The sequence below is a fragment of the Oncorhynchus mykiss genome, chromosome 16 (genome assembly GCF_013265735.2).
Source record: "Oncorhynchus mykiss isolate Arlee chromosome 16, USDA_OmykA_1.1, whole genome shotgun sequence".
In the NCBI taxonomy this organism is placed as follows: Eukaryota; Metazoa; Chordata; class Actinopteri; order Salmoniformes; family Salmonidae; genus Oncorhynchus; species Oncorhynchus mykiss.
Window position 1 is genome coordinate 24,792,639 of NC_048580.1, and position 19,809 is coordinate 24,812,447.

Below are 19,809 nucleotides of genomic sequence, written 5' to 3' on the forward strand. Positions count from 1 at the left end.
ACCAAGTACCAGGATATTTTAGTCAAAACCCTGTTTGCATCTGCCAGGAGGCTGACACCAGGCCACAAGTGGATCTTCCAGCAAGACAATAAACTGAAGCACTAATCAAATTTCACAAATAAATCATTAAAATGTACACAAAATCAACATTTTGCATTTGCCATCTCAGTCTCCAGACATTTCAGAAAAGGGCTCAGTGTCGTTATCCTCACAAGTCTATTGAGTTTTGAAGAGTATTGAAAACAGGTCCAAAAAATGTTACGCCTATCTTTTAGAGATTTTTTTTTATATTACTTGTTAAACAAAATCTCGTTCTCTGAGCAAATGTATAAAATAATATAATTGGCCACTTTTTTTGGCATACAATACAGCTCAGTATTTGTATTATTTATTTATAGTCTTTTTTGATAATTTTTATCAAGGGTGTCAATAATTATGGACCCCAGTGTATATTGCATGCACTGAGTGTACAAACCATTAGGAACACCTTCCTAATATTGAGTTGCATCCCCTTTTGCCCTCAGAACAGCCTCAATTCGTTGGGGCACGGATTTACAAGGTGTCGAATGCATTCTACAGTGATGCTGGCCAATGTTGACTCCAATGCTTTCCACAGTTGTATCAAGTTGGCTGGATGTCCTTTGGGTGGTGGACCATTCTTGATACACATGAGAAACTGATGAGCGTGGAAAAACCCAGCAGCGTTGCAGTTCTTGACACTCAAACCAGTGATTCTGGAAACTACTACCATACCTCGTTCAAAGGCACTTAAATATTTTGTCTTGCCCATTCACCCTCTGAATGGCACATATAGACAATCCATGTCTCAATGCTCTCGAGACGTAAACTTCCTTCTTTAACCTGTCTCCTCTCTTTCATCTACATTGACTGAAGTGGATTTAACAGGTGACATCAATAAGGGATCAGAACTTTCACCTGGATTCGCCTGGTCAGTCTATGTACACTATAATTGTATTTATATACACACAGGGTTATAAGTGCAGTACAGGCACTGCTCCAATCAGTGTTGGAGTCAATTCGAATTGAAGGCACTCAATTCAGGAAGTGATTTGAATAAACCATTCTAAAACTTAACCACTTATGGAATAAATAGCTTCTACTTTTTAGTTTATTGAGAATTCAGTAAAAATAGAGGCCCTTTTTTCAATTATTGAATGGGAATTTCAGTTTAGTTTCTGTATTGAATGCCTTCAGACCCTGGCTCCAATGGTGTTTGCACATTGATATTTATTTACATAGAAATAAATGAATAATATTTTAAAATGTACTGGGTAATATTACATGATCTCTTATTCATCAGACAACACTGGGTTAAAAAACTTGGTCGGTTTAATGACACGTGTCTTAATTCCAAAATCGCTCTAACATAAAGAGACCCAATGGACCTCAATTTTGACAACGTGAAAAAGCAATGCTAGTGTCAAAAAATACTATTTGTTTTTACCAATACTTGTAAGCTAGTAGCATAATTCACCCAAAATATAAACGTGACTTCCTTACCCTGTAAACAGTCGTTGATTTGGGAATGAAGTGTAAAACATGCTGATTTGGCAGATATTGGCGTGACATTAATCTGACATGGTTTTTGGACAAAAATACTAAAGGTAGCAATTGGTGACCGCAGCCTGGTAAACAAAACCAAAGCATGGATTGCTCTCTCCAAAGACTGCTTACAGGGAAAGGAAAAACATATCTATTTTGTAATTTGGTTGAACTATCCCTTTAATGTCGGTTTACCATGTAACAATACCAGACCAGGGTTTAATTAATATTAGTATCTTTTGAAAAACTTTGAGCATTTGATTGAGACTGTCTTTAGTGACAGATGCACTTTTAAAATTCAATTCAAGATTCAATTCATTCCACTGTGCCAGGGGAGCTCAAGTTTTTGCAGGAAAACAGTACTATTTGAACCCAGGTCTGAACGATGGAGATTATTGTTACGCAATACAGTCACGTAACCATTGAATTCCAGACGTACATTTGAAGTGATGCAGGTTTAGCTTGACAACAGAGCTGCTTTTCTGCACTGTCAAAATGTCACCCTTACATCAGCGTCATAACTGAAAGAACAACCATAAGTGAACCACTATTGTCGATAGACCTCCCTGCATCTTCACAATGATAATAGGCAACCCATTCAAAAAAATGGAGCTTAATAGGGAGAATGAATGAGAGCGAGGAGTGAAAGACAGGAAGTGAATGCCCTGTAAACCATGACCTACGACCCCTTAATCAGTCAGCATAGAGGATGAACCCTGAGAAGGTGCTGTATTTGTTGCTGTTGCCCCCGTGGGCCTTGCCCCCGTCCAGTTTGATGAAGACCGCATCCCCGGCATCCAAATGAAGGATGACACTGTTGCTGGCGTAGTCATAACTCTGGTCCTGGTCTTGGGCTATGGCACTGGCCCTGACCTGAAAAAGATACAGCACATGTGTAAGAGAGGGGGAAAGAAAGAGAGTGAGTGAAGGAAGGAGAGAGTAGGAGAGAGAGGGGGAAAAGAGAGTGAAGGAGAGAGAGGGGGAAAAGAGAGTGAGAGAGTAGGAGAGGGAGAAAGCAAGATTTTAACAATGACACTAAAACAGATCACATTCAATTGCACAAAAGAAGTCCTGGGTGTATTTAGTTCTGCTGTACTTTACAGGAGTAAAAAAAAAAAGGTATCCATTGCCAAAAACGAATAACAATGACGTGCATGTAATTCAAACCCCATTTACCAACAACAAACAACGAATTTGAAACGGCAAAAACAATGGTGGCATTGGTTTTCCAGTGAAGAACATCAGTGAAAAGTGGTTAACTGACTGGAGCACGTCGACCAACGCCACACCTATGAATGTCTTTCGCAAGGACTACTAGATCGTTTTGGGGAAGGGCTGGACTGATTGAATAAGAAGTCAAGTCATCAAGATGTCTGTGTAAAACTGTCCCCCACGGCAAAGCCCTTGTTTTTACCCACCGTGAATAAGGCCTATGACTCAATTGGAAAAATGTGCCCTATTTTCTCTACTATTACCCCAGATTTACAGTCAGACCTCCGATATTTCAAGGTTGAACACAGAAAATCAGTGTCCGGTGCTCGAGAGAGAGTTTCAAAAGCAGCCTTGGAGATATTGCTCTTTGCTAAGAATATATTTTTTGGGGACCAATCACAGTAAGGTACTTAATTGTTACCCAGAAATGACCTAATATTGAGATAGAAATGTCTGCATTGGACCTTTTAATCACAACTGCGCTAAATCTGGAGCAAAGTGTCTTGAACCGCTTTCACACATTCCGAGTCGACGTCGGAATAAAAGTGACACTGTGTGACTTCAAGGCGCTTTTCCAACACTGAAGAACATATAAATAGTTTTTTTTAAAAGCTATTAGCTAAGAGTTGGTGTTGCCAGGTTGGAGTGCGCTAAGATCTGCCACACTGTAGCCTTAGGCAAGCTAACTTCTCTGGACTGTTTTGCACTGTCTAATCCAACTAGCCCTCCGGGGGCGACTGTCTTGCTGCCTGTTTCAGAGCGAGGAACAAAACAAAAGCATGGGGTTGTAATTAGTGCTGGCTGAACGAGGATGTAAAAAGCAAAATATCATGAGCCCTGGAGGCTCCTGGGAGATGGCTTGGTCAGAGTGACAGGACGATGACGGATGTCAGTGCATGGATGATTGGTGACATGACATGGCTGTACCCTTTCCTCCCTGTCATCAAGAATATAAACACTTGGCAAAATAATCTACTGCAAGGTTCCCCAACTGGCGGCCCATGAGACGAATTTGTCCCGTGGGTGGTTTTATTTGGCCCCTCAAGTTTTCTGAGCAAACAATGATATATGGTTGGACTTAAAATACTGTAAAAACACCAGGAAATCAGCTCCAATTTCTTTTCATTTTGGAAATCTGTTCCCAGGTATTCACACACATAATAGAGACGTGAGGCTTGAAAGGATTATACTTTAGTCAAATATTATATATGTTTGGGCTTCTTGAGGTCAATTTGCAGTCTACAAATGATTTGTAATTATGCTCTGGCCCACCGACCACCCGCTCAAGAAAAAATCAGCCCATGGCTGAATCTAGTTGATGAACCCTGTGATATACAGTACTGTATTACGATAAGGTTTGTGTAATATAAAAGGCTCCTTAAAATATTTTCCAAAGGAAGTAAACCTATTGGAGTAGTGGTTAGCAAGTTTGCCTATGGGCTGGGAGACCAAGGTTTGTGATCTGCAAGGGGAATTGCACTGTCTCTGTCCACTACAATGTATTTATGTTCTTCACAATAATAAATAATAAGGACTCTGGCAACAGCAGTAACACATAATTATATAAATACACAATTAATGATACATTGTAAAAGTATGACAATTACATAAGAATTGGCCTAGCTATAATAAAAAATATTATAATAATTTTGTAAATGGGCTCCAGAGTGGCGCGGTCTAAGGCACTGCATCTCAGTGCAAGAGGTGTCACTAGAGTACCTGGTTCGAATCCAGGCTGTATTACAGCCGGCTGTGATTTGGAGTCCCATAGGGCACCGCACAATTGGCCCTGTGTCGTCTGGGCTTGGCTGGAGTAGGCCGTCATTGTAAATAAGAATTTGTTCTTAATTGACTTGCCTAGTTAAATAAAGGTTTAAATAAAAAAGTATGACAACTACATAAGAACTATTGGCCTAGCTTTGCAGTCTGTGCCCTTGAGCAAGGCACGCTCTGGATATGAGCGTCCGCTAAATTACTAAAATGTAATGCTAATCTATAATATAAAGTGTGTCCTATAAAGCTTATGGTGGACTGCAGCGTCAAGGTTTCCCTCTGTGTCAGTTACATTTACAATGTCAGTGTCTGTGATATGTCTGCACTCAGAGCAATAAAACCATGAACATTATCGGGTAACTTATACAAGCCGTATAATCAGATGTAAAAAAAAAAACTACACCATGTGGTGCGGACTGTGGAGAGACACACACACACAGGCGCAGACACACACATACACAAACACATGCTAACACACGCACTACACACACGTACATATAGATTTTGTGTTGTAGATATGTTGCAATAGTGTGTAATAATGTGTTGTGAAGTGTAATATTTAATTGTATGCAAATTGCCTTAATATTGCTGAACGCCAGGAAACATCCATAATAAAATACAAATAAAAAAACACTCATCTAAAAGCCAATATTCAATATCTACTAGCCTACACGTCGAACGGGTTGATATATAACTTAACAGTTATGCACACACACTGGCAATGTATCATTGATTATGGTCTGTTTTAATTGAACTATGTCCAGGGGCTCATAATCATGTTCCTACAGCTCTGGGGTGAAGTTTAGGATCAGCTGATCTGGGATCAGCTTCCCCTCCCCTATCATTACTTTAACCATGAATGGGTAAATGGAATTGACCCAGGATCAGCGTCTAGGGACAACGTCACCCTCTACTCCGTTTTTACAGTACATGAAGATACACACGCTCTCTTTCACAATTTCCCACCGCGATTTCCCACCGCCTTCTAGTGATTAACGGACCGTGCCACTGCCAGCCTATGATCACGACACTCATGTATCTCAATTCATCATATTAGGCACTGAGACCCCCATTAAATTGCAAGTAAATGCGAGGCCCATGTTCGGAATGAAATCTTATCATGGCTGTTCCGATAGGGATCATGAAAGGTGCGAGCAATTTTGTAAGGCGACATTGTATCGTTGTTTCTTCTTCAGAGCTCACTGTTGAGCAAGTTGATACATGATATAATTTCCCCTTCACCTTGAGAACCACACGTCTTTAAGTTTAGCACTGTATTCACATATTGTTCTGGTGTTCCTACATTTTGTATGATACAATTGGAATCACCTTCACAATTATTTAAGAAATGAACTCGAGATTTGTATTTTAAAAAAAATGACGTGTAGGCTACATTAGATGTCATTGGAGCGTTATACATTTTTCTTACGTGAACTGTTTTTGCATTTTCCTTAATCCCTTTGACCGTCATTATTCAAATACATTGATTCAAATACATTACATTCAATGCATCATCTTATTTTGGAAAGAACATACTGATATTTTATGCCATCTTTGGCGCAAGATTGCAATAACTATTTACCGATTGTGGACTAAACTGTTGGCATAAATTCTGCACAGGTTTGTTGCATATTATGATGAGTGTGAATGGGCTAGTTGATATACAAGGCGCAGTGCACAGCTGGTGGTGCTGAAATAGCAAGGCGGTGCTGAAATAGCAAGGCTCCACTGCGTTTTCTTTGCAATGACTCGCGTAACAGTTCGTGGTCCTGAAACTGTATGGGCTGGCACCGTTTTAAGGGTTACCACAGGTTAGTGAGAAGCATGAACTGGCGCACACCCCAAAATGGTTAGTATCGGTGCTGGCTAACGGAGCGTAAACTGTACACTATACATTAATGGGCGCTTATATATGTTATAGATAAAATAGTGTAGGACTCGCTTTATTTTATATAGTATATAGTTACATCAGGCTAACATCAGTATTATGGGGCCTTCCACCTATTTTTTAGCTTACAATATGTCAAAGTTGAAGTGCATTGCGGTTGTATTCCCCATTATTGTAATCTTGCTGCTTCGGGAAACATTTTAGTGAGGACTAGGCCTATTATACAAGTTCAGCAAACCGAGAGTGACATTTTGACCAACTAACATGAACTTTAATTTGATCATGCTCTGTAGGTAATGTAACAGTTACATTCAAAATGTGTTTTGTGGATTTAGGCTAGCTAGCCTATGCGGCCTAACAATTGTCTTCTGGAAATGTGTATTTTAAACAATGTATGGCTACAGTGGCGAATGAACGCAATTATAACGGGTTATAGGCCAAGAGCAAACAAAGCCATCATCACAACATACAGTAGATTGTAATATGGCATTTTTCCTGGTTTGACTCCCCTAGTGATTTTACCCACGCATGCTACTGCCTTCAAAACGCAGGGCTCACGGTTATTCAAATGACATATTCACTGCAGTTTACAGACTGGATTTTTGTACTCACTTGAAAACAAAAATACAATTCATCATTGCATTGTATTATTGGATAGGGCGAATACTTGGAGAGTCTGGAGAGCGCACAGAGTGCAGCTGTCTTTTGATAATCAGATGTTGTTGTTATTTTTAAAAATTTGCGACTAGATTATCTGCAGTAGGCCTCGTCTACCGTATGTAGGCTCACTGTTTCAAAAAGATATAGCAAAATAGCCTATCTCAAATAACATGTAGCCTACCACACAATGTATGAAATTAACTGAAGAAGAAAGTCTGTGAAAGTGATGATGAAGACGAACTTTAAGACAAAAATGATATGCCATCTGTCCTGTAGCCTATAAATAATGATCCGCCATTTATACATTTTTTTTAAAGCAGGTGTTTAAATGTTGACACTATTTGATTGCGATAGTATGCTCTGCCCTCGTACCTTTTTTTTTTTTTTTTTTTTTTTTTTACATTTAATTTGTGGAACACTGAAGCAGAGTTTAAATAACGCGGGCATATTTTTAGGAGAAGGACTGATAATGTTTCCCACTGAATTTGGTCAGGCTGACCTGATTGCATTTACATGGAGCTGGAACACAATGCGAGCTAATCCACCTCTGGAGGTGGTTAGGCAAATCTGTTTACATTCTGAACACGCGCATTGTGCGCATATAGACCTTGCATTAACATGTGTTTCTTGTTATGCGAATGCCAATGTGCATACAGCTCGCATTTTTTATGCAAGGTTTAAATGGGGCGTGAGTGTGCGCACACTTGTGATTATTTCATGTGCATGTCCACATGAATCATAATTTTAATCGTGCCTACTGTAACCAGCCCCTGTGTCTAACACCCTCACACCTGCCACTCTGTTTGAGTTATACTTCCACTCCTTGTCACTCCTTGTCATGGTAAACACACATTGTGTACAGGGAATGGAATGTTACCAAAACAGGTTCTGGATTTCACACTACACCAGGGTTAGGGTCAATTTGAATAGAAGTCAGTCAATGAAGGAAGTTATTTGAATAAAACATTAAAAAGTGGAAAAACATATACTTAAATAAATAGCTTCCCCTTTTCAGTTTATTGAAAAGTCATCGAAAATGGATGCCCTTTTAGCCTCTTTCATGGATGACTGACTTTCGTAATTGTCACAAGAATCATGTGTGCCACTGTATTTTCAGAGAGAAAAGAGGGAAAAGGCAAGTAAAAAAAAGAGTAGCCTAAAAGTAAAAGAGTTAAAGTGTGACAGTGTCACCCACCAGACCGTTCTTCATCAGGTCCGCCCACATGCTGGTGCCATCCCCTCCCCTCATCAGCACATTGTAGATGAAGAAGTAGGTGCCGGGGATCTTGCACGTGAACTTGCCAAGCGAGCTGTCGTAGTTATCCCCCAGGTTGGTGACCACATCGTCAAACTTCAGGACCTCGTAACCCTCCTGGGGGTTCCGGAGTCCCGCAGAGAAAGCCACCCGTGGCGTGGTGCTGTAGGTGGCTGTGGCGATGGCTCCTTGGCCCCCCAGACCCAGTATCCCCGTCTTCAAAGCATCTCCTCTGTCCCCTGGGGGTCCTTTGGGCCCAGGCGGACCGGGCTCTCCGGGTGGTCCCGGGGGTCCGGGTTTCCCGGGCCGTCCGGGCTTTCCCTGTGAACCATGGCCACCATAGGTGGGCAGTGGCGGGCCGATGCTGTGGTCAATCAGCTCCTCAGCCTCTGCTTCCGCCTGGAGGCCCGTGGTGGAGGTAGCTTTCCCTGTGCCCCCTGAGTCCAGATAGGGATCGCACACCATGCGGCAGGTGCCTAGCATCTCAAAGTGGCTGGCGTCGTCTGTGCTCACTGAGCTGACCAGCACGGGGATGAGGACCACCAGCACCAGGACTAGCATGACCCCCACGGCGGCTGCTACCAGGGTCTTCCTCCCAATGCTGAGCCGCGGAAGGGGCTGCGCTGCCAGCGTGGAGCTCTCCGGGGCGGGAATGGTGGCTCCTGGGTAGTGGGCCGCCGTCCACCTGCGAGACCAGGGATGCGCTTAGGATTCCCGGGAGAGACGCAAGACAGCGCGTGAGTGAGAGAGCAGAGGGAGAAGAGGAGGACGAGAGTGAATTTTTTTGTGGGAAGGGGTAGACAGAGATCAAAATCAGAGGGAGAAGAGAGAGAAGGATGGAGAAAGAGAGACAGAGGAAGACAGATATAAAAAGAAGAGGAAGCAAGAGGAAGAGAAGGAGCAAAATGCACTCACACTCACCGCTGACTCAAATGTATATGACTCAGGGTTGGGGGAAAACAAGAGGTGGGGCCTCGTTCCTGGGAGAGAGAGAGAGAGAGAGAGATGAGAATCCTCTTTATGTTGCTGAACTGTCACTTTACTGAGAAGCTCTGCGGGTGAAAGACAGAGAGCGAGAGAGAGAGAGAATCTTATTTACTGAGCAGCTTTGGGGGCTTCCCTGAGGTGAGAGGATTGAAAAACACAGACACAAATTTTTCATCCAAACAAATAAAACACCTATTCGTCTGTACATATCTTGGGGTCACTGTGCTTCATTGAAATATAATCTATAACGCACTATCACAGATTATTGTGAAAAAGACACAAATGACTTATAAAATAATTTGTGACAGGCACACACACCTGTGTTACACGGTTTCTATCACAAAGCATTTCATGTGTATTAAACTATTTCCTTTCTTCATAACACATTTGTGTATGTTACACAAATTCCAATTTGTTGTGGCTAACATTATCTAGGCTAGCTAGATGGCTAATTCTAGGGTTAGGGGTTAGGGTTAGGTTTAGGGGTTAAGGTTGGGTAACATGCAAGCTAAGTAGTTAAAGGGTTGGGGTTAAGGTTATGCTAAAGGGTTAAGGTTAGGTTAGGGTTAAGAGAAGGGTTAGCTAACATGCTAAGTAGTTGCAAAGTAGTAAGTTGTTGCAAAGTTGCTAATTAGTTATAATGCTAAAGTTGTCCTTGATGAGATTCGAACACGCAACCTTTGGGTTACTAGACTTTCCGTTTTATGCCCACCCATCCTCTACGACCAACCACCATTCACCATCGTTTCTGTAACCTAATGTCTTTACCTGTGATTGAAATGCACTGTATACAAAATTGTGTACTGCACACAAGGAAATACACTTTTTTGTGTGCCTGTCACGAATTTCCATAGAAGCAATTTGTGTCTATTTCACATTAACCTGTGATACTGGGTTGTAAAACTCATATAATCTCGGGGGGCAGCAGGAAGTGCATCTGTGTAAATATTAAAGATGCACTGTGCAGAAATCACTCCACCATGTCTTGATCTGTGGTTGGGCTATTAGCTGGCCAAAATGAGGCTACATGAAAAGTGCAATAGAATTAATAAAACCGTGTGTTAGTGCGGGTTTTCAGTGAATTGATGTCAATCATGAAGCTCATTTGCATTTCCTTTTCGGCGCAGGAAAAATTCTCAGCAACAACAGAGTGATCAAATTTAGATCAACATCTGTAGAACTTAACACAAGTTACTGTATCTTTAACTTTGACCTTAGTAGAGTATAGAGGTGCTATTGTGCCAAAAGGAGTAAATGGATAGAAATATTTTCCAGAAACTACTTTGTTGAACAGAAACGGGTACACCTCCACACACACCCATGAGCAAAAGTATATTGCTTGACTAAAACAAAGGATTTGTGTGGTGTTCATTAGATAAGACATTTAAAAAAAAGCCTAAATTGGATGTGAACAATTGACTTCCATTCGGGATCTTAAACAGCATGTCTAACTTCTTGGCCATGTATTATTAACACTCTGTCCTTCATGTCAAATGTTTAGTCTAAAGTTTTTTTTAAAACATGGGCATTTTTATTTAGTATTATCTTATTTCTCCCTATATAGGCTAATTAGACATTGAAGCAATTCCATCTGGAGGGTGTTTGAGATGTCAGACAGAGCAAAGCCAGCGGAGAGTTACTCAATAATGGCCTCCGACGTATAGCCTCATAAATGTGGGGGCATAGCAAAGAGGATTCCTGTTTTTCCTATTGGAACATGACATTATGACATGTTTGTAATGGTTGTAATGGTGTGTGTCTGTGAGTACATGTGTGTGTGTGTGTGTGTGTGTGTGTGTTGTTATTAATGAATACATTACAAAAAGTTTAGAGGAAACTGTGATGGTGTTTTGTGTCGCACAGATATTACATGTTCAAATGTATCTTATATACAAAAGAGGTCAAGGAGGAAAAGGGTGGTGTTATGGCCTAGTTGACTAAATTCCTTACAGTCACGCTTTTGGTTAAATTTATAGACGGTTTAAATTGGGCAAAATGTGCTCTCAAACAAGTTGTATATATTGCTACATTAGACAAGGACTCCCCCTAGTGGTCAAAAGTATACTAGATTAATGTGTGTTACTGCTTGGCTGGAGCAAAGGCCTGCACCCAAAGGGGCTCCCGTAAGGTGAAATGCCCAAACCTGACCTAGGTTCCTGGAAGAGAAACAAGCATCACTGCTCACAGACATGCATATAACTTAAGGACAAAAAGAGGACATCAATGTCTTAGGTTTGATATCTTGCCTTCTGATACGTTAGACCATTTATTTTGCCCCAAAATATTGGCATATCACCAAGCATATAAGGGCAAGGGGTCGATTTGGAATGGGCATTAGACAGAATTATTCCGTCTACCATTGGCAACATTGTCTTCAATTGCACTGTCAGATCTACTGTGATAAAATGTTTCTCGCCCAACCACAGATGTTTCTCACACGAGCACAGGGGATATGGAAATATTTTTTTGTGGCTCAAGGAGCATTGTGTCATCAACCGGAGGGTGTTTGAGACACAACAGAGAAAGAGACAGTAAAGCCATGGGACGGTGACTCAATAATGCTGTCATGGCCCCCCGACAGTATAGCCTCAGAAACGTTGGGGAGTAGAGAGGAGGATTCCTCTTTCCCGTTGGCAAAGAACAACATAGTCCCTGAGCTAAGGACATCCCCTTAAAAGATGCCCTAGCTAAACATGATGAGCATGCAGTATAGCTTTGTCTATGGGACAAATTTAATGAGATTGTTTTTTTCCCTTGCATAAAATGGTAACTGCTGGACTTATTCTGAGGCACCTTTTAGGTATGCAATTGATATTTTAATGGTAATAATGCATAATCATGTGCAAAATTATGTATAATAATGTGATAACGCCTCAGACCTTGAATGGGCTCATTCTGTGTGGAAACAGAGCAAGCTGCTAATCCAGACTGAAGAGGTAAATAGAATTACTACGCACACATGAAATGTCTCCTTGTCAATCAATCTTTCCCCGGGTAAGAATGATATGTATTGCAAAATAAAAAATACTTCAGCCGTTACTAAGAGTGCGAGGTAGGTGGATACCATAATGTGTCCCAAGAGATAATGCATGTCCAACACAGATAATTTATGTGTCTTTTTTTTAAATAAATAAATATATGTCCTCTGTTTCACAGGCGCACAGAGTAGGCCTACAGGTTGACACCTGCGCAAGACAATGGATGCATTCTCCTTTCATAGGAACTGGTCCGTGACAGTGACTCAGGGTTAGAGGTCTAACAGCACAGCCCTAGAAGTACATGGTACTATCAACTCACACATGCCAGATACCACATTCTAGTAAAGGTCCAATACGCAGAAATGGCTACGCCATTTCCTGGTTGCTAAAATTCCAATAGCTTGTCTAATTTCAGTTTATGTGACAAAACAAGCAATGTATAGCGTAGAGAATCATTTTACCTTCTAAATTGCTGTGAAATATCTTTTGAATAACCAAACATATTGTATTTGTAACTTTTTGAAGCTGGCATACAAAACCAAATGTAAAAGATTCAAAAATTAAACTTAGGAATGGGAGGCATGGAAATAGCTCAACTAGAACAGGTCTACTGCTTCTTAGACTTTCTTTCAATGAGAATTATGGATCTATTTAGTCAGGTTACCTAAAAAGTTACATAGTGCACCTTTAAACAACAGCCAGCCAAGTATGTGTTGCCTTCTGGTTTCATGCCTGGCAACCCGAAGCCACAGAACCTGTGCTATGCACAAACAGTACTGGTAGCCAAGTATGTCTGTAAAGGCTTTAGGTTTCTGACCAAACCTGGCAACCCTCAGCTACTGAACCTGCTTCATGCACTAACAGTGACTGGCTGTTTGGGATGTTTGTCTACTTACCTTAATTGTACTTTATGTACCCTGTGATGAACCTGACTATTTTGGCTGTAGAGTATATGACATTTTGCATTGTGGGTTTTCTGATACATAAAACAAGAGTAAAACAACATATACATTTAGAAATAGAAATAGGAATGTAAAGGATTCTATCCAATCATTCTGAATAATTTTATTAATAAACAATTAGTTATTTAATACAGTTTTGTTATTTGAAGAATTCTATTTTACTATTAGTTCTGTGGTATATTATTTTTGAAGAAAAAAAAAATCTAATTCACAATACAAATGTACCAATGTAAAAATTATTTTCTGCAAAAAGCAGAATTTATCTGGAAAACACTAGTTCCCTCATTACTTCATTATTACTTCACTGCCTTGATTTACAACATTTGTGAGTGGAATTTGTGTGTTGAACTGGCAAAAAAATCCCTAGATTATAGCCAAAGTAATATAATTAAGCAATAAGGCCAGAGGAGGTGTGGTATATGGCCAATATACCACGGGTAAGGAATATTCTTAAGCACGACGCAACGCAGAGTGCCTGGACACAGCCCTTAGCTGTGGTATATTGGCCAAATATCACAAACCCAGAGGTGCCTTATTGCTATTATAAACTGGTTACAGTACCAACTGTAAAAATACATGTTTTGTCATACCTGTGGTATATGGTCTGATATACCATGGCTGTCAGCCAATCTGCATTCAGTGCTCGAACCACCCAGTTTATAATAAAACTTAGAAAAAGAAATTGCATAAATGTGTTACAATATATTAAAGAGCCAGTTGCAGACACATCCTATGTGTCATTTCCTCACCTGTACAGGTTGTCAGAGAACTTACTCCAGTCATCATTCACCATTCCGTTACTATTGGGAAAAACACAACCCAAACAAACTGTAAATGTATCCAATGAGTTTGTAGAGACACCCGCTTATGCAGTTATTGTGTGCTAGGAATATGGAACCAAATACTAAACTTTTGATTACTTGAATAAATTGTGGGCTAGAAACATTGTTGCTATTTTCACAACTGGGCACAGTAGCAGGCAGTGGTGCGAAAGGGCTGGGTTTTGTGTTGAGGATTGACACCTCACTGGCCAATCAGAACGTGCTCCATGGCCAAACACGTGGAAGCTTCAAGTTGTGTTTTTATGGTCTTTTATGTATTGCATTGTCATCAACTCCAAAATGAATGTTAGTTCTTTATAGCCTAATTCGTTAAATAGCCCGCCCCATATTTGCTAAATATGTTGAATATCTTTGCAGTACACATTGTTCTAGTTGCATTGTTTCAATATGGAAACACATTGTTAAACATAGGCTACAGCATTTGCACTGATATAGGGGCTATTGGCAGACTGTAAGTTGCAGTCTGGATTTGGACCTGCCAAACGTAGTCAATAAGCAATATTCAATTCACTAAGCTATTGGTAAGGCCTAATTTCGAATCAAATTCTATTAAAAATGAAACAACTTGTTTTAAATAGGTTCTGTCTAAATGCAGTTACATGCACCATAATTGCTCCGCATGGGCTTATAGCCTAACAAGGATAAGCCAACTTATTTTCACAGGAGCTGTACAAAGATCCAACATAAAGAGATAGGGGGATTGTCCTCTCACCATTATACTGCTCCCACATGTAATGTTTTATAAACATCATGGATCCATCTTACATATCGTATTTGCACTTCTCCAGAAATAGCAAATTGCAGTGCCTTCCAACCATGTACGTTCTCAACATAAACCCATGGATTGTGAATCTTTCTAATAAGTTTGGTTTTATGAAATTAAACGAAAAATGAATAATCTGTTTTTTAAAACAACAACAATATTTCTAAATTGGATTGAGTCAGAAGCATGGTATCATAAATAGCATCTTTCGTTCCATGAGCATAAGGCAATGTGTGCACACGTAGGCCTCTTCGGCAGGAGGCATTGCAACTCTCGCCTCTCGCATCTCCAAAATAGTTTTTTAGAAGCATATACCCATGTGGGTGATTGAAAGATGATCTGAGGTTCACACTCCAGTCCAGTTGGTGGTGGTAATGCACCTTAAAGTTGGTTGCCAACCATTCTATAAAGTCCAAAGAAGAAGAAGACGCCTGAAGGAGGAGAGATTACTAGAAACTAACTCGGGTTACCCTTTTATCTGTTGATTAATTATTGGAGTAGAGGAACTTGTGCATTTCAGGTAAAATAACAACCCAATGTTTATATCCCAGAACAAAATTAGCTAGCAACAGAAAGCTAGCAAGCTAAATTGCCATGAATGTTTAATGCTTTTCAACCTGTCCCCAAATGAATATAGTTGGTTCAGAGTTTGTTTTGATATTTCAACCTAGCTGTCCTTATGTGGATGGACAAAATCATCATACTCGCAATGCACGTGCGGTCTAGTCAGCATGTTAGGGCTTACATAAAGCTGTCCAAACAGCAGTCCCAATCCCTTACCACTGCTACACCTGGCTATCAGCGGAGCCGTGTCTGGCAGTGAAACAGTTCATTCAGCCTCATTTCTACCTTTGAAAAAAACATAGCTGATATGGCTGACTTGCTTAAACAAATGTGGTTTCTACTGACAATTGAGATGTATAAACTATGGCATAAGAAGACGACAAGTGGATAAGAGGCAATCCATAATTTTGATTAAGACAATGAGCGAGCTAGGACAGACGTAGTCAATATAACTATTTGTCAGCCCTTTTGAAATGTACAGCGACAGAATTCAGGTCATGGGTCGTTCTTACAGTGTTCTCCCTGTACACCAAGTCAGAACCATAGGATAAATAAAGGGGCAATATTACAATATTTGATGATTACATTTCTCTAAAACAGATTATAGGCTACATGTGCACCACCAAGTCAGAACAGTAGGCAAAATTAACAGGGGAAAATATACCAAATTATTAGGGTGAGGCACATGGGCTACCATTTTTTTCATGAGCATGGCCTTATTTCTATTACAGTGTATTAGATGACTCTCATTCATATTCTATTCACCCAGTTCAATGTTACAGCGAAAGGTTTAGGCTACTACATGATACTCAAATTTTCCCTATACCCATCATGAGGTTGCTACAACCTAGCCTATAAATGAAAGTTTACAACATAGATGCACACAGGTCAAGAGACAAATTTGAGGTGACAGACAGTGACATTCAATACAGAGAGTTTCTATTGGACAAATTCAGGTATGTTTATCCCCGTTTTATTCTGTTTGCTTCCGTTTAAAAAATGTTTTTCAACAGAGTCGGCAGAATGAATATACCCCTGATCACACGTTAACAGAGTTCACTCTCATAACAGCCACGTTGTATTCCTTCTCTTCCCTTTGCTGGTGGACTTCAATGCACAACAAATCTGCTGCATATGAAGTTTGTGGAAAACACGTTCCATGCCAAACCTCTACAAACAGCCTACATCACTGTCATCATATTAGCTAAAGTAACGTCATAGCATAGCTAATAGAACTAGTAGACCCGCAACAGTCATGCAGTAACATTAGTGTACAGTCAGTTAGCAGTTACACAATAAATTAGTAATACCAAAACTTGACTTGGAAGAGTTCCAGTGTTGTGTTGCAAAGTCATAGTCAGCTAGCTAACATAGCATCCCTCTGTTTCAGCAGGGCGTTTCAGTAGGCTAAACTAGCTAGCTGCATTTGCTAGCTAAGTAAGTGACAGTGAAAAAAAAATACAACCTCTCTCTCTATTTCTCTCCTGCTTCTCCGTCATTTTGGAAAAAATGTATTTGTTCAAAACTGTTCAACTATTGTCTTTCTCTCTCTTTGAGAGAGAAAGACACCACTCACCACATTGTATGCACTGCAGTGCTAGCTAGCTGTATCTTTGATTGGGTGGAGGATGTCCTGCGGAAATTGTCATAATTACTGTGTAAGTTATTGGAAGGTGGTGAGAACAATGAGCCTCCTAGGTTTTGTATTTAAGTCAGTGTACCCAGAGAAGGACGGAAGCTAGCTGTCCTCCAGCTACAGCATTGTGCTACCCTACAGAGTGCTGTTGAGGCTACTGTAGACCTTTGCCAAATAATATATTTTAATCAGTATAGTGTTATCTAAAAAGGATAACTTGTTAAATGTTTTACAATTTATATTTTTATGAAATTCACTGAGGAGTATGGTCCTCCCTTTCTTTCTCTAAGAAGCCTCCACTGATGGGCTACTAACAGCTTACTACACAACATACACTTAGTATTACTTTCTTAGATATAGTAGACATATCTCCCTGGCATTTTACATAATTTATGCAGCAGCATACAAGACATTTTTGGACTCACCTTGTTGTGCTGTGTTCACTTGAACAGGAAAGGTGGTGTGGCGGTCCTTCGTGGGCAAATTTTATTGTCAAACTTTGTAATCAAAGTCTGTCATTCTCTGGATTTATGGTGCTTTCAAGACAACTGGGAACTCAGAAAAAAACAAGGTTGAATCATGATGACGTCAGTGATCTTCAGGTCGTAGCTCTAGAAAGAGACCCAAGTTCTCAATGTACAATTCAAATCAAATCAAATTTTATTTGTCACATACACATGGTTAGCAGATGTTAATGCGAGTGTAGCGAAATGCTTGTGCTTCTAGTTCCGACAATGCAGTATTAACCAACTAGTAATCTAACCTAACAATTTCACAACAACTACCTTATACACACAAGTGTAAAGGGATGAAGAATATGTACATAAAAATATATGAATGAGTGATGGTACAGAACGGCATAGGCAAGATGCAGTAGATGGTATAGAGTACAGTATAAATCAAATCAAATCAAAACAAATTTTATTTGTCACATACACATGGTTAGCAGATGTTATTGCGAGTGTAGCGAAATGCTTGTGCTTCTAGTTCCGACAATGCAGTAATAACCAACAAAGTAATCTAGCTAACAATTCCAAAACTACTACCTTATAGACACAAGTGTAAGGGGATAAAGAATATGTACATAAAGATATATGAATGAGTGATGGTACAGAGCGGCATAGGCAAGATACAGTAGATGGTATTGAGTGCAGTATATACATATGAGATAAGTATGTAAACAAAGTGGCATAGTTAAAGTGGCTAGTGATACATGTATTACATAAAGATGCAGTAGATGATATAGAGTACAGTATATACATATACATATGAGATGAATAATGTAGGGTATGTAAACATTATATTAGGTAGCATTGTTTAAAGTGGCTAGTGATATATTTTACATCATTTCCCATCAATTCCCATTATTAAAGGGGCTGGAGTTGAGTCAGTGTGTTGGCAGCAGCCACTCATATACATATGAGATGAGTAATGTAGGGTATGTAAACATATAAAAGTGGCATTGTTTAAAGTGGCTAGTGATACATCTATTACATAAAGATGGCAAGATGCAGTAGATTGTATAGAGTACAGTATATACATATGAGATGAGTAATGTAGGGTATGTAAACATTATATTAAGTGGCATTGTTTAAAGTGGCTAGTGATACATTTTTTCCATACATTTTTCCATTATTAAAGTGGATGGAGTTGAGTCAGTATGTTGGCAGCAGCCACTCAATGTTAGTGGTGGCTGTTTAACAGTTTGGTGGCCTTGAGATAGAAGCTGTTTTTCAGGCTCGGTCCCAGCTTTGATGCACCTGTACTGACCTCGCCTTCTGGATGATAGTGGGGTGAACAAGGCAGTGGCTCGGGTGGTTGAATGACCGTTCAAAACGTTTATTGCAATGCTTGCAGTTAGCCACTGATTCCTTTCACACCGCTCATTGTTAAATTTTGTGATTTACAACTTGTGTAATGTTTATGTCCAATGGCAGATGAGCACCGATACGTTTTCTCTATAATTTCTCTTCATTATTTCTCTTCATATGACAAAGATTAAAAATGGATTTGCCAGTAGATTGTCGACTTGATTCATGATGATGACTGCTAGCTAAGCTTTTGAAAGTATGATGTTGACATGATCGGTCCAATCAAAGCTACTGTAGATATAACGTGATTTGATGTAATTTTATCTGTGGCCAATGACCTTGAGCCTTCTTGGATGGGCACTTCTATTGTAACTCAATGGCAGCACCCAAGCGGCTTGAATTTCCGAGCTCTACCCTTAGATTGGGTGGTGACATAGTGTCCCCATGATAGACAGAACACTGAGCCAATCACGGCGCAACTAGAGAACATTACCAACCCCTACATTCTGTATTTGTTGCTGGCTACCCCCACCACCACAGAAAGCACTGAGCTAGGCTGAAACACTTGCACATTGGAGCTGCCTTACTCAAGAAAGCAGAAAAGAGACCATGTTTGTATGCGGCTTTTTAACTCAATGATTTTTATTCTATATTTGTTTTACATTGTTGACATCACTGATATGTGATGCATATTAAATGCCAAAATAACATGCAAAACAGGCAATTGTTTTTGCAAAAAATTTGGGACTCAAAACAGGTGGGGCCTTGCCTCGACAGTTCGCCACTGGTTATAATACAGTTAGCATACCATTGCCGTTGATATGGCCTGTTAGTGAATTTGAAAATAAAATAAACGAGAGCCGCACACTCTTGGAGCTCAGATGCAAAAATGTAATACCAACGTTTCGACAGCCA

General features: G+C 40.0%; 1 protein-coding gene across 1 annotated transcript; it reads right to left on the minus strand.

The window, feature by feature from the left end:
• Window positions 1–907: 907 nt before the first annotated feature.
• LOC110491703 (C1q-related factor-like) lies at window positions 908–9,054 on the minus strand. Its single transcript, XM_021565347.2, has 2 exons — window positions 8,292–9,054; window positions 908–2,436 (listed from the first exon to the last, which is right to left on the minus strand). Exons 1-2 carry the CDS (start codon window positions 8,910–8,912, stop codon window positions 2,257–2,259), a joined length of 801 nt encoding a protein of 266 aa, XP_021421022.1. The 5' UTR covers window positions 8,913–9,054; the 3' UTR covers window positions 908–2,256.
• Window positions 9,055–19,809: the final 10,755 nt, after the last annotated feature.